Genomic DNA, 12,897 nt, shown 5'->3' with positions numbered 1-12,897 from the left:
ATCATTTAATTACCAATTAATTTGAGTAAACATAACACAAACAGCTTTCATACTCTCCACTCATTTTTTAAAAACTTGTCTCAAATCTGGTAACTAAAATAACTTAAATATGTTTATGTAATGTTGCTACAAACAAATATCATTTGGAGATTTTTTTCTTTTTATCAACACATGAAAACAAAGATGTTGCACTGAATCATGCACTGGATGATTCCCCAAGCAATTGTGTTACTGGTGGCATTGTCTATACGTGCACGGTCACTGTATGTGTGTGTTTGTACGGATGAGCACATGCACGTGTGCACAATTCATTATTGTCTGTTTATTATATTGTGATATAAGTGCAGTTGCAGATATTTTCTTGGATGCAGTCCAGGTCCCTTCAAAGTCTGGGACTGACCAGTGTGAGTGTGTGTGTGTGTGTGTGTGTGTGTGTGTGTGGTGTGTGTGTGTGTGTGTGTGTGTGTGTGTGTGTGTATGTGTATGTATGTGTGTGTGTTATGAGAAGTGTGTGTGTGCTGGTATGGTGGTGGAGGGGTGGGGGGGGCTGGTGGAGGTTCCTTATCTACAGGCCACAGGCAGCTTTTGAGGCTCTTATCAGCAGCCACCACATTGTACGAGCACATCCTCTTGTCCAGCAGGGAGCGGAAAACTCTCCTTGCAACATGGTTCCCTCTCTCTCCCTCTCTCTCCCTCTCTCTCCCTCTCGCTCGCTCTTCCCCCTCACACTTGCCTGTACCAGACTCTCTCCGACTGGCAACTAACTAGAGCATTGTGTCTTCTTGGCGAAGAGCGGGAGGGATAGACCGAACAGTGAAAATGAGAGAGGGAGAGTGACAGAGGTGAGAGTGACATATGGACAAGAGGGACCCCCGCACCTTCCATCCTCCCCGGGCTTTGAGTTTGTCTTCATTCGGAGGAGCAACTTCACAACTAAAAAAAACTAATATAAACGGCGGTCCGTCTCATTCTGTCTACATTTCTCTGTGAATACTTTGGACTTTTATTATTATAATTATTGTTATTATTTAATTTCGAATAATACATTTCCGGAGGGGTCTCACCTGAGCACGAGGAGTTATTTTGAGTGGTGTCGGAAAGTTTGGCTCCATCTCTGACCTCAGAGACTGACAGACAGACAGTGACAGGCTGCAGAGGAGTGTGAGCGACCTGAAGGAGGAGGAGGAGGAGGAGGAGCAGGAGGAGAAAGACGTTAAACACTGAGGAGATAGAACATGTGCGTTCACACATCACTGGAACTCTGATGGATTTTACAGGACAAACAGATGGATGTCATCATGAGTCTGTGAGTATTAAACCTCATTAGACATTTCATTTATTTTACTTGACTCGTGTTTTAGTATCTGAGCTGTTTGCAGCATTTAATTATTTCAACTAATATTGATAATAATAAAATAATGAGAAAATTAATATAAAGTAGAAGTTTCGGTTGTTATGTCATCTACTTGTTTGTACATTCAGTAAAATAAAATAAAAGTAAAATTATTATTATCATCAGAAAAAATCATGTGGGTTGGAAAGTGCTCTGCTTAAAAAATTATCATATATATTATTTAAATATACAATATAATCAGCATTGTTAGGCAATAACCAATGCATACATAAAAAAGATGTCAAAAAGAGACGTACTGGACAGATATAAAAACCAGTGCAAAATTCATTAATTGTTAATATTTAATGAATGACATTTGTAGCATAAAGGTTCAGCAAATCTATCCAAAAATATCTAACATGAGTATTGAATTAAGTATTTGTTATTAGCTCATTGTGTATAAACGTTTAGTTAAACACTCTGTGGATACAGGCTCCACTTGACAAAATATTAAAATATATAATAAATAAATAAATATAAAATATATCCTATTATCGACTCTACAAAATATAAATATGTAACTTTTTGCTTCTTAGCTTGCTGCCACAGATTATTCTTTCAGGATAACTAACCTTAGAGTGATGAGTATTTAACACGGACCCCTTTGAGAAATTCATCAGTGATTCTGTCAGCTTCTCTAACGGTTCTTTTAACCAAGGTATTTAAATGGAAAAGAATATAAAACTGTTGCAAAAAAAGATTGTACCTCAGAGCGATGGCCTGACACATCATCATGAAAAAAACGGAACAGTCCGGGCAAAAAGTCACGACCACGAGAAAAGATAAAACAGGAACAATTGCGATTGCAAAACCTGAGACATCATCATGTCTTCGCCTTGCAGAGCAGAGTGTGTCTCCCTGCTTGAAGACACGGCAGCAGAGACCCAGCTTGGATGTGATGAATCTGTAAATCTTCCATGAAGTAAATTCAGATTCAAACCGTAAAACAACTTCCGCTGAAAATTCCCCTAAAACAACTTCATCACAGTTTAGTTCAAGGTCTTGTGCAAACTTTGACCTTTGACCACATTTTCACATCTTTTCCGTTAATATAAACCATGCATATATCTGCCATATCCTGAGTGAGCTTTTCTTCTTTTGTTCAACAGACTCTTTGATATCAATCCAATCTTCCCTGGTCTGGGATGTTCTGAATGCTTTAAAGGATTTTGACTCACATCCTCAAACTAATCGCAGACGGACATATAGACAGACGGACTCATCAAGAGCAGCCACCGGAGACTCGTCCGAAAAGTAGAATCCGCCGCTCAGGATGTACTGTCAGGAAAATAGAGTCATCCAGTTCAAATCTGACCAAAAAAACCCACTTCAGCTCTGCGCTGCACGCATCCACAGACAACACGACAGAAGAAGCTCTTCATTCATGACTGTAACACAGATATAAATTTTGTTTCATTGGAATTTCTATAATCATCCAGCGGGGGATGGATTGAAGACTCAAATGCTGACCCTGTGTGGCAGGCAAAAAGACCAACTGACAAATCTATATGTTAGAGCAAGAAAAAAGCTGCACATTCTGCAGGAAAGTGGAGCAAAGGAAGAGGAAATAAAGAATTTTCATTGTCATCTTTAAGGGAAATACACAAAGATTGGGCTGTGAGAGATTTAAAAGGCTTTAGCTGCAGGTGGAACATGTTAGTTACTCTCATACACATATAAAGACACCGCAGGGACGCACGCTCGCAGCACGTGGGCAGCACGTGGGCAGCAGAGAGGAACGAGACTGTGGGATTCCCTCTGGGGCTTCACCATCATGATGGAGAAGCTGAAGCCCACCACTCCACCCACCTCACCCCTGGACCTACCTCGACCCTCTTCCTCCTCCTCCTCTTTCTCTGCCTCCTCGCCCACGTGTGCGTCCGTGGAGCAGCACAGCCCCCCGGAGAACCAGACTTCAGCTATCAGCAGCCCGTGTCCTGCTAAGAAGACAGGGCCCAAGGGACACATAGATGTCCCCAACACTGTCTCCATTCAGTCCACCATCACCACAACAACGGTGTTGGCCAATCACTGCGCGGATAAAGCTGCTGTGCTTGAGCCCATCGCCAAGGAGACCAAGCAAGAGCAGGAGGAGAAGCAAAAAGGAGGAAAGAGCACAACGGCCCCTGCTGCTACCTCCAACAGGTCCCCAACTCTTTCTTCTCCTCCTCCGCTCCTCCCAGCTCCGGCCAAGACATCTCCGTGTACGCTCCCACCTCCAACCGCTATATCATCATCCTCATCATCCTCTCCTCTTCCTCCCTACATTCCGGTCATCAGTCTCGGTCACAGCAAGCCACCTCTGCCGCTGCCCAACACCCCTCTGACCGCCCTCCATCCTATCCCCGGCCTCCTGCACAGGCCTCATGGGGACATTCGCCGCGGCCAGCAGACCTGTTTGACTGTGGCGTGCACTGGAGGTCCTGGAGGCCCCTCAGCTCACTCCCCGGGGTCCCTGCTGCCTCAGCAGTACCTGCCTGCACACGCCTTCTTCAGCAGGTGAAATTTGGCGTTTTGTTTTTGCATTCATCCATTTTGACAGTGTTTCCAGCATATTTACCTTATGACCACTAAAAATATCGCAGGTTATACTCAACAGCGCCATTTTCCCCTCTTCGATTTTTTCATTTTTGAAGGCCTAACAAGGTGCAGTCATAAGATCCACAATATTAACAGACAGAATATGATAATGGACGACCCGCTCTACCTCCTGAGCCAAAGCCTTCTCTACTGATTTTATTTAACTTTAACGAAAGGGCCTGCTCTTATATCTTTTCCAGGATTAAATAATCCTATTAATAAAAAGTCAAAAAATGCAGGATGTTGCACTTTTGTCAGAGGTATGTATAGGAATAGGAATAAGAATGAAATTAATAAAACTTTATTTTTATAGCATTTATTGTATCTAAATATAGATGTATGAAAACAAACAAAACCCGTTAAAATGAGTTGAAAATCATGCATTGACAAGCTTTCTGATAAAAATATGTTTTCAGATGCAACATCCGCTCCCCACAGAATATCCTGCCGTATATGAAGTAAGACAAATCAATGTCACAGGCTCCTCCATCTACAGTACTTTTTTAACAGGAACACAAGCAGATGTGTGTCACTAAACTATCAAATTTAATACAATGCGGCTTCGGGAGATGTCAAAGTTTCTGTTTCACATAAAACCTCAACTGCTGGGATTTCATAGTGGCTGCTCTGTGACATGACAGCAGGATGTGTGCTGTTATAAAGGAGCCTCACATTTCTCACACTACATTTACTCAGAAATGTAATTTAATGCTTTTGTGGTTGTGCGTTTTGTTTCAGAAACCTATACAGGCTGTCATTTTAAAACTCAACATTATTCTTTTAGTTGCAGCTAAATTTAGACATTGAAGTGACGAACAGACCAGAACTCTGAAAGTTCTCTTTGGGTTTGAGGAATTGGCACCTCGTAGATTACACTCGTGAAGTAAGGCATTCATTTGCAGACTTTATAAAGCCCTCCTACTGTTCATCTATTCTCTACTCCAAAAAGGATTTTAAACACAGTTTTCTTTCTGCAACAAAGGAGCACAAGCTATATTGAAAAAAGGGACCCCCCCCCCACTGTGGCTACATCTATGATTTCCCCATCTGTCATGGAGGTGTGGGAATAAGATCGCCTCCCCACTTCTCTCTGGTTTGTTTGTAGCAGGAAGCGTTGGTCTATTTCATCCTCCTGAAGAAGAATTAGCCAGTAACCAGGCTTAATGAGACCGAGCTAAAACTGTGCACGTACATTCAATCAACACCAGAAACATATTCACACCTCAGTTAATGGCTTTCACCGTCTTCCTGCTTTCTCCAGCCACTCTGCTCAGCGTTGTTCAAAACGAGAGACGCTGCAAAGACCCAACATGTTTGTTTTGTTAGGAAATGTTAGAATATGTGTTTTTATTGTGAACACGCACTCAACTGAATTTAATATTCCTGAGCAATTCAAGACTCATTCACAGCTTCACTTTTATTTAATTAATCCTCAGATCCTCCTGATATTTCTCACTAGCAGAGGTCAATTTTCACTCACATTTAGAGGAGCCATATCTTGATGGAATGACTTTTGACAGGTGGCAAATAACTATTTTATTAAATGTTACAAAAAATGCTTAAAATACTATTTTTTTTACCACTGTTCACGACTATTCTTCTTTATGCATTGTTGTCTATGCAGATTAGTTTTACTATTGATTACTTTGCTCAGGAGAAAATAAATGTGTACAAAATTACACTCATCACTTATACACATCATATACACACATTTTTTCCTTCTATATTCAGATCAATATTGTTATATTATATATTATTGATATATATTATTTATTGATTAAATTGTCTGTTTTTAAGCTACTGTTGAAATTGCACTTACCTGGAGAAACGCTATTTCATTCTACACTGCACAGTTTTGCTGTTTTGTTTGAAATGACAATAAAGTTCTTAAATTTAATTGAATGTCATTAATTACAATTTTTGTAATTTTAAGAAATTTCATCTAGGGATTCAAACTCACCCACTGTGTTTTTCGGCCTCTCCCTTGCACCCTATTTTATTTTATTTTTCTTGTCATTTTTATACCCTTAAAAACATTCAAACTGTTTTTATATACAGCTACATTAAAAAAATGTCAGGCTAATTCTGCATGCAATTACCAAAATGTCCCACTTACAGACATTGTGCTGTGTTTTCTGTCTCTAGCTCGTACCTGGGTCCCTCAGGAGGAAACTATGGCATCCTCAACAACAGCCGCATCAAGAGGAGACAGTCGTCACACTTTGAGATGGAGATCAATGACTGTGAGTTTTACACGTGGACACAGATGCAATGAAATTACCTCCGACAGTCATGAGAGTGAGGTGTAATATTTTAAGAGCTGCATTTAAAGGAGACGTTTGGAAATGGCTTGTTTCTCTTTATCATCCATTCCCATGTGTTCATTTATCTCTTGACACTTTTGTGGCTTTCAGTGCAGACTATTTACTCGATCTTTGAAAATGAATCTCAAGCACATATACTGACTATACTTAAGGTGGTGATTTAATTCCCTAATTCCTTTGGGCACCATAGGCTTCCACAGTAAAAGGTACATGTGTTAGAGGTCTATTTTCAGCCATGGATTAATACACATTACTCTAATGAGTATTTACAGCAGCACTTAGTGTTAAGTGTGTGAGACTGATTTAAAATAAACTAGAAGTGCTCCAACAAGGTCCAACAGTCCCCTCATGAAACCACATTGAAATACACTGGATCTGTTTATTTATTTTTATCTGCAGCAAAATGCTCATTATAACACACACACTCATAAATATCAGTCGCCTAAATATGTCAAATTATTTTCATCAAGATCCATGAATTACAACTAAAATGTTGAAAAACGTTTGCAATGTTTAAGAAAGTCATAAGAAATCTTGGCTCCGCTCCCTGATCCATATGAAAACCCTGAAGGGTCACGATGAGAATTTTTATTGAGGATTACTTTTGCATTATATCGTAAAACTATTGCGAGGTAAATGCAGTTGGTCTTAGTGGAGGTATATGTTCAACTGAGTGCCATTCTACAGTTTGTACTGTTGGATCAATTTATTGTAGCTTTTGGTGTTAATATATAAATTGAACCTCTGTTTATGTGTTTCCAGCAGGCCCCCCTCAGAAACTCGCTCGCCGTGTCTTCACCAACAGTCGTGAGCGCTGGCGGCAGCAGAACGTGAACGGGGCTTTCTCTGAGCTCAGGAAACTCATTCCCACTCACCCGCCTGACAAAAAGCTCAGCAAGAATGAAATCCTGCGTCTGGCGGTAAAGTACATCAACTTCCTGGTCACTCTGCTCAACGACCAGGCCGAGGACAAGAGCCGAGACTCCGCTGAGGAGGAGGCTGAGGATGAAGGTACGGCAGAAGGCTCGGACAGCAATAAACTCAACTCCCTTTTTCGGTCCCGCGCCGTCCTGCCGCCCTCAGCCATCATGGCAAAAGCCCGCAGAGACTCAACAGACTCAGTTGTTGCCCTGGCTAATTCCCCAGTAACATCCAGTTGCTATGGTGACACGGACAGTGAAGAAAGCTTTGGGGCTAAGACCTCTTTGGTGACCCAAGGTATTCTGGGAAAGGTCAAGGGTCAGATGAGAATGGTGGCTGCCACAAATGATGAGAGGTGACACTGGAGAGGTGCAAACAAAGGAGTGTGCAGCCGGCGGGAGTTTAACTGCCACACTGACGGAGAAAGACAGGACGATGGTCTGAGAGAGTTTCCGGAGCCAGCATGGTTCACTCCTCACACTCTGCTCCAGCATCACCTCCCAAATCATGTGAATAAGAAGAAGACTCGCTGTTGGTGATATTTTGCCATTTTAATTGTCTCTATATTGATTGATTACAAGGCTCTGTGTTTTCAAAAAGTCTGCAGGAGGCTTAGAGACATGAATTATATTTTCTGTAGTTTTTTTCCAAAATAATGTGACAGTGTTCTGCGGTAAACATTACACCACAGTGTCAAACCATTCAAATTCATCATGTGGATGATTTATGCAAAACAGAATCCTGGAAATATAGTTACATAATATTTCAGGCTGGATTAATGTCCTAATATGTTTTAATAATAAAAAATCTAATAATCAGGATCTTGAATCCCCAATCTGTCTCCCCCACAACAATGTAGAATCTCTAAAAAGATATGGGATGAATATCATGACACACTCTGAAACTGAGAGAAGGTGTTTAAAAGCTTGAAAGGTAATTTAATCAAATAATCTAATGAAAGCATATTAAAATCTCTATTCAAAAAATTAATGGGAATCTTTACTTCCTCCATGTTGAGCTCCATTGCTGGAGGAGTCTGTTGATTCCATGTGATTGACATGTGATTGGACTGTACTTCAACTGAGAGAAAACTATACATTAGGAGCAAATGCCTCTGCCTCCAGCATCCTAACTCAGTTTCAGAGTTTCAGATCAGAGCTGCAGGTCAACACTGCTAAAGATCCTGTGATATGCAAACCTCATGAACGTGGCAATCTCAGAAAAAGTGCGTGTTGGTAGATTTAACTCTGAAATAACAGACATTTGTCCTTTCAAGTTTCAAAATTCAAGTTTCAACATTTCAGACCTGTACATTCACCTCTGTTCAGATCACGTACAAGGTTTCAAAGCAGGAAAACAAACTGATGCACTTGGAGAACAGGGATACATTTAAGACTCTGAAAATGTGTTGTAAAAACTCTGTGATCAAGAGAGCTGCAGTTTTGAAAAAGGAAAACTCAAATAGTAAACAACGTTGGCAGAGATTAGTGGGTTTTTTTTTCAGCCTATGAGAACATTGTGCAACCTTTCAACGCCTTTTTTCAGTTTCAGAAAATGTCATGATATATATCCCATAAAAAGAGGGTTAAAAGATTTTCAGTGAAAATGCAGCCTCGGGTGTTTCTATGTAAATAACCAGCATCTCCTCTGTTGTGCGTGTGAAGAAATGCACGACACGCATTCCTGCATTTCAGTGTTACAGTTTTGGACGTTCCTGCTGTCTTCACTGTCAGAGAAGCAGGGCCGATGGTCCCGCCCTGACATTGTGACACACTTGTACCAGACAGAAATAAAGTGCGTCTTAGTTTGCTGTTCCTTATTTGACATCCTCTTACTGCGTTACTAAGACTGCTCTTCGTCAGCACGATTTCTCAACAGCATCCAAATGTTTTGTTGCTTTCAGTTCATTGAACATACGTGTGGATCCTCAAATGTTTAGTTTAGTGATGATCACGATGACCATTAGATGCAGTTAGAAAAGTGCAATGCTAGTAAATTAGAAGTATGAGAGATAGATATTGTCTGTACGTCTTTTCATTAATATTGAACGTTCATATTTCACAATAAAATGCAGTCATGTGTTTATAACTCAACACAAAAATGATGTCACCACATATTACATGGGCTAAACAGCAAAAGCCAAGCTGCATGTTATATTGTGGATGAGAGAGGATGAGAGATGGTGTAGTATGTCACTCAGTAGAGTTCATACCTCTGCCGAGGCCCAACAATCTCCTTCTCAAACCACATTTAAATTCACTACGTCTGGATTTTTATTTGGATCTGCCACACAATGCACACACTCATGAATATCAGTCCCCTAAACATGCAATAAAATGTCAAAGAAAGTTAAAAGAAATTCTGGATCTGCAAAATCTAACAGGTTCTTTTCTGACCCATCCTTCCACCACGTTTCCTGACAATCTGTGCAGTTGTTTTTGCTTAATCCTGCTAACTAACCACAAAAACAGTTGAAAATATAACCTCCTTGGAGGAGTCAACTAGAATGGCGCTCAGTAGAGCTCATAACTCCGCCAAGGCCCAAAAGACTCCTTATTAAATTTAATCAAACTGCACCAAATGGCAAACACTCAGATATTAGTCCTCTTAATATGCCTGAATCAAGATGTCTGCATTATTTCCACAGAAATTCACAAAGATGTAACCAAATCCGCTCCAAAAGTTAGTTGGTTCTTCCCTGGCCCATATCCCACCCTTCCACCAACTTTCAAGAAATTTGGTTCAGTAGTTTTTGTAAAATCCTGCAAAAGGGCAGACAAACAGCATTCAAAGCAAAACCTGCTTGGCGTAAACAAAACCAGTTAAAAAACTACTAAATGATTTTAAACCCTAAAGCCAGGTGAAACTATTTACTGAAAAAAGGGGGGAAAAAAGTTTGTATTCATTTGTCATTGCATTTGAAGAAGCTTTTGCACACGTATTGTACATGTTTGTACCTTCTGTGCATGGGAGTGTGTGCAAGCAGTGAAGTGGATGCAGTGGTGAAGAATTCGCAAAAGACTGATGCAACAGCAACAATAGTGGGTGGTTTGTGTGAGGAAGGTCAGGGTGGATGTGGGATGTGGTTAGAGACGGGGTTCCACACGTTGGGGGGATTGTATAAGTGAAAGTTTGGGGTGTACATTGCAGCTGTGCGTTGGTGCTGCTGTCTTTTAGCCTGCGTGCATCGACTGTCAAGTGGCCAGGAAACGCCTACAGTTAGAGCTGTCTCATTGACGGCCAACGAGTTTCCTGGAGGAGGGGCGGTGGAGGTGTGTGCTGTATGTATGTGTGTTTGATGGATTTTTGCACATGTGGGGTGGCAACCGCTGCACGGGGGAAGAGAGTGGGGAAAAACAGCCACCAGGATGCTCTGGGAACCCCTGTACACCCTGTTTCGGGACCACACAACAGGAAGAGCTGCTTTCACAACTCCTGCTACGGCTGTTTGTGTCCGCTCTGCTGTGCCAGGCTGCTCTGTCCCCTCCCTGCTTCGCTCTGAAACCACAGAGACCATTAAAAACAGAGGCAGGGTCACATGAAATACAAATAACAACCGGCACACGCTAACGTTTTTGCTCGTTTTCAGTAGCAGCACAAACAACAAACTCACAATAGTCACCCTGGAGTCACAGTGTGATGTATTAAGGGGTAAACCAATAACTGTTGACTCTTTTGCAGCGGCAGCAGCACAGTTTGGCTCACACGGCAGGAAAAGCACAGGTGTGCCTTTAAAAATGTCTGCATTCCATTTAGGTGAGCCGGCTCGGTGTTGGCACTGTGCGACTCACTGTCATTACAAACTGAGACACCTGATGGACCTTAAAACAATGTGGCATCTGAAGTTCCTCAAAGTTTATAGAGAATCATAGAAAGTTTCATCTAATTCAGCGTATTTTTTGAAATCCTCTTAACATCCTGATAGCCATCAATAAATAGTACAAAAATGTAATGATTGTCTAGCGTACCTGTCAGTCACTAACCGACCTGCCTGCGCAGCCTGCCCATGGTCTCAATGTGAAGGATCGGAGTCTTCACAAGTTAGCGAGTGAGTCACGGCAAAGACGTTTTCTGGCAGTCGTCTGTTGCAAATGATGGGACGTTTCTGTTTCATATGTTCAAAGTGTAGCTTGTTCTTGCTAGTTTTTCTAGGATTACCAACCCTAGCTTTAATGTTATGATTCATTCTCAATGCTCTCATAGTTTAATTTTGGGCTTTCAGCTGCTCGGCTGCAAACACCAGACGGAAAAACTTCTCTGGTGAGCGTAGTGGAGCATTAAAGAGCTTAAGAGCCAGATATTTATCTCAGGAGCTGGTAGGGACCAAACATGGAGCTACAATAGTCATGTGGTCAGAAACATGAAAAGCTTATTTGCTCCATAGCTGCTGGGTGTGCAAATTGTTTGCACAGGTCCATCCTATCAACTTAGATGATGATATGTCACATGTGCTGTGTTTTATCGATGCACATTCGACAGTTGTGCAGTGTGTATTTATTCAGAACAAACAGCCAGTGTACCGGCTCTGCAGGAATCAGCTCAGGCTGGCAACACATGCACCTACGCCCATCATGTGATTGGATCTGAGCCTGTGTTTGTGCTACAGGTCAGACTCAGACAGATCTGAAAACCTAACAGGGACAGCTTTAAAAGTTTTTTTTTCCTTTTTCCTCATGTCTCAATAATCCGAGACATGTAGTCGAGAGTGGAAACCTAGTGAACGGGCCTTTTTGGCAGCAGGAATTCAGACTTGTCATAGTAGGAAAAGCACAAGTGTTCACCAACAACAATGGCTCTGTTCTATTCAAGTGCTGCAGTGAGAAAGACAGTGAGTCATGTACAACACCAGGGCCCTGAAACTGAATCATTCATTGTATAATTTAGATCTGTGTTTTTACTACTGGGAACATGACAATATGTCGTCTGTGAAAAAAAACAAGTTGACTAATTGTGTGTCACAATGCAAACATGCTAAACCTCTCATATTTTCTTTGATCTAATCATATCTTCCAACTCTCCATATCCACCTTTACCTTCACCAGGGAGGACATGTTTCTGTTTGTCTGAAGGTTAGTAGGTTTATGCAGAAACTACTGGATGGATTAACACAGAACTTGGTGGGAGGTTGTGGTGTGGGTCAGGGAGGAAGGACCCATTAAATTGTACATGTAGATCTGGATAATTTTCCTTGATTTCCCAGAAAAATAGTATGGATCTTGAGGAAAAAAAATTATCAGACATGTGTAAGGGACGGTTATTTATGAGTAAATGACATCTGTAGCTGATCCACACAAAAATCTGGATTTAATGAATTTAAATGTGTTTTGTTTAGGGGACTGTTGGGCTTTGGAAATGTAAATATATAATTTTTCACATTTATTCATTACATTTATTAAATTCATAAATTTGAATTTGAACTATCCATTCAGGGTAAGCATTTTAGGAACCCCCTTTTAACCCATGTTGTTATCTCTTCAGATCTAGACACCGAAATCTACAAAACATCACTTTTTTCTGCTACAGGCCTTTGGAGGAAATTGCCTGTTTTTTAAAACTGCAATTTTTAACAGTCAGACTGCAGTGACGCATAAGATTGGCCAAAATGAAACTTTAACCTTAACAGCAGTTGAGCGTGCTGGAGTGTTATATCCTCTCTGTCCTGATACAGGAGGTCAAACA

General features: G+C 41.1%; 1 protein-coding gene across 4 annotated transcripts; it reads left to right on the top strand.

Annotated features, from left to right (window-relative positions):
- The first annotated feature begins 597 nt into the window (after window positions 1-597).
- On the top strand, window positions 598-9,037 carry lyl1 (LYL1 basic helix-loop-helix family member). Of its 4 annotated transcripts, none has more exons than XM_034602322.1 (5): window positions 598-1,306; window positions 2,503-3,892; window positions 4,390-4,431; window positions 6,119-6,216; window positions 7,063-9,037. In XM_034602322.1, the coding sequence occupies exons 2-5, from the start codon at window positions 3,168-3,170 to the stop codon at window positions 7,575-7,577; spliced, it is 1,380 nt and encodes a 459-aa protein (XP_034458213.1). In that variant the 5' UTR covers window positions 598-1,306; window positions 2,503-3,167; the 3' UTR covers window positions 7,578-9,037. The 4 variants fall into 4 exon arrangements, with proteins under 4 accessions (XP_034458213.1, XP_034458206.1, XP_034458234.1 ...); XM_034602315.1 differs by having other exon boundaries at window positions 7,060-9,037; XM_034602343.1 differs by lacking the exon at window positions 4,390-4,431 and having other exon boundaries at window positions 600-1,306.
- Window positions 9,038-12,897: the final 3,860 nt, after the last annotated feature.

The sequence above is a fragment of the Hippoglossus hippoglossus genome, chromosome 1 (assembly GCF_009819705.1).
Source record: "Hippoglossus hippoglossus isolate fHipHip1 chromosome 1, fHipHip1.pri, whole genome shotgun sequence".
Classification (NCBI taxonomy): domain Eukaryota; kingdom Metazoa; phylum Chordata; class Actinopteri; order Pleuronectiformes; family Pleuronectidae; genus Hippoglossus; species Hippoglossus hippoglossus.
This window is presented reverse-complemented; position numbering and strand designations above follow the sequence as displayed.

What these genes read in the sequence shown, in the direction of transcription:
- lyl1 (XM_034602315.1), top strand. Translation starts at nt 3,168, where the DNA reads ATGATGGAGAAGCTGAAGCCCACCACTCCACCCACCTCACCCCTGGAC. An exon ending in GCACACGCCTTCTTCAGCAG is followed by an intron (nt 3,893 to 4,389) that starts GTGAAATTTGGC and finishes ATATGTTTTCAG; the next exon opens with ATGCAACATCCGCTCCCCAC. An exon ending in AATATCCTGCCGTATATGAA is followed by an intron (nt 4,432 to 6,118) that starts GTAAGACAAATC and finishes TTCTGTCTCTAG; the next exon opens with CTCGTACCTGGGTCCCTCAG.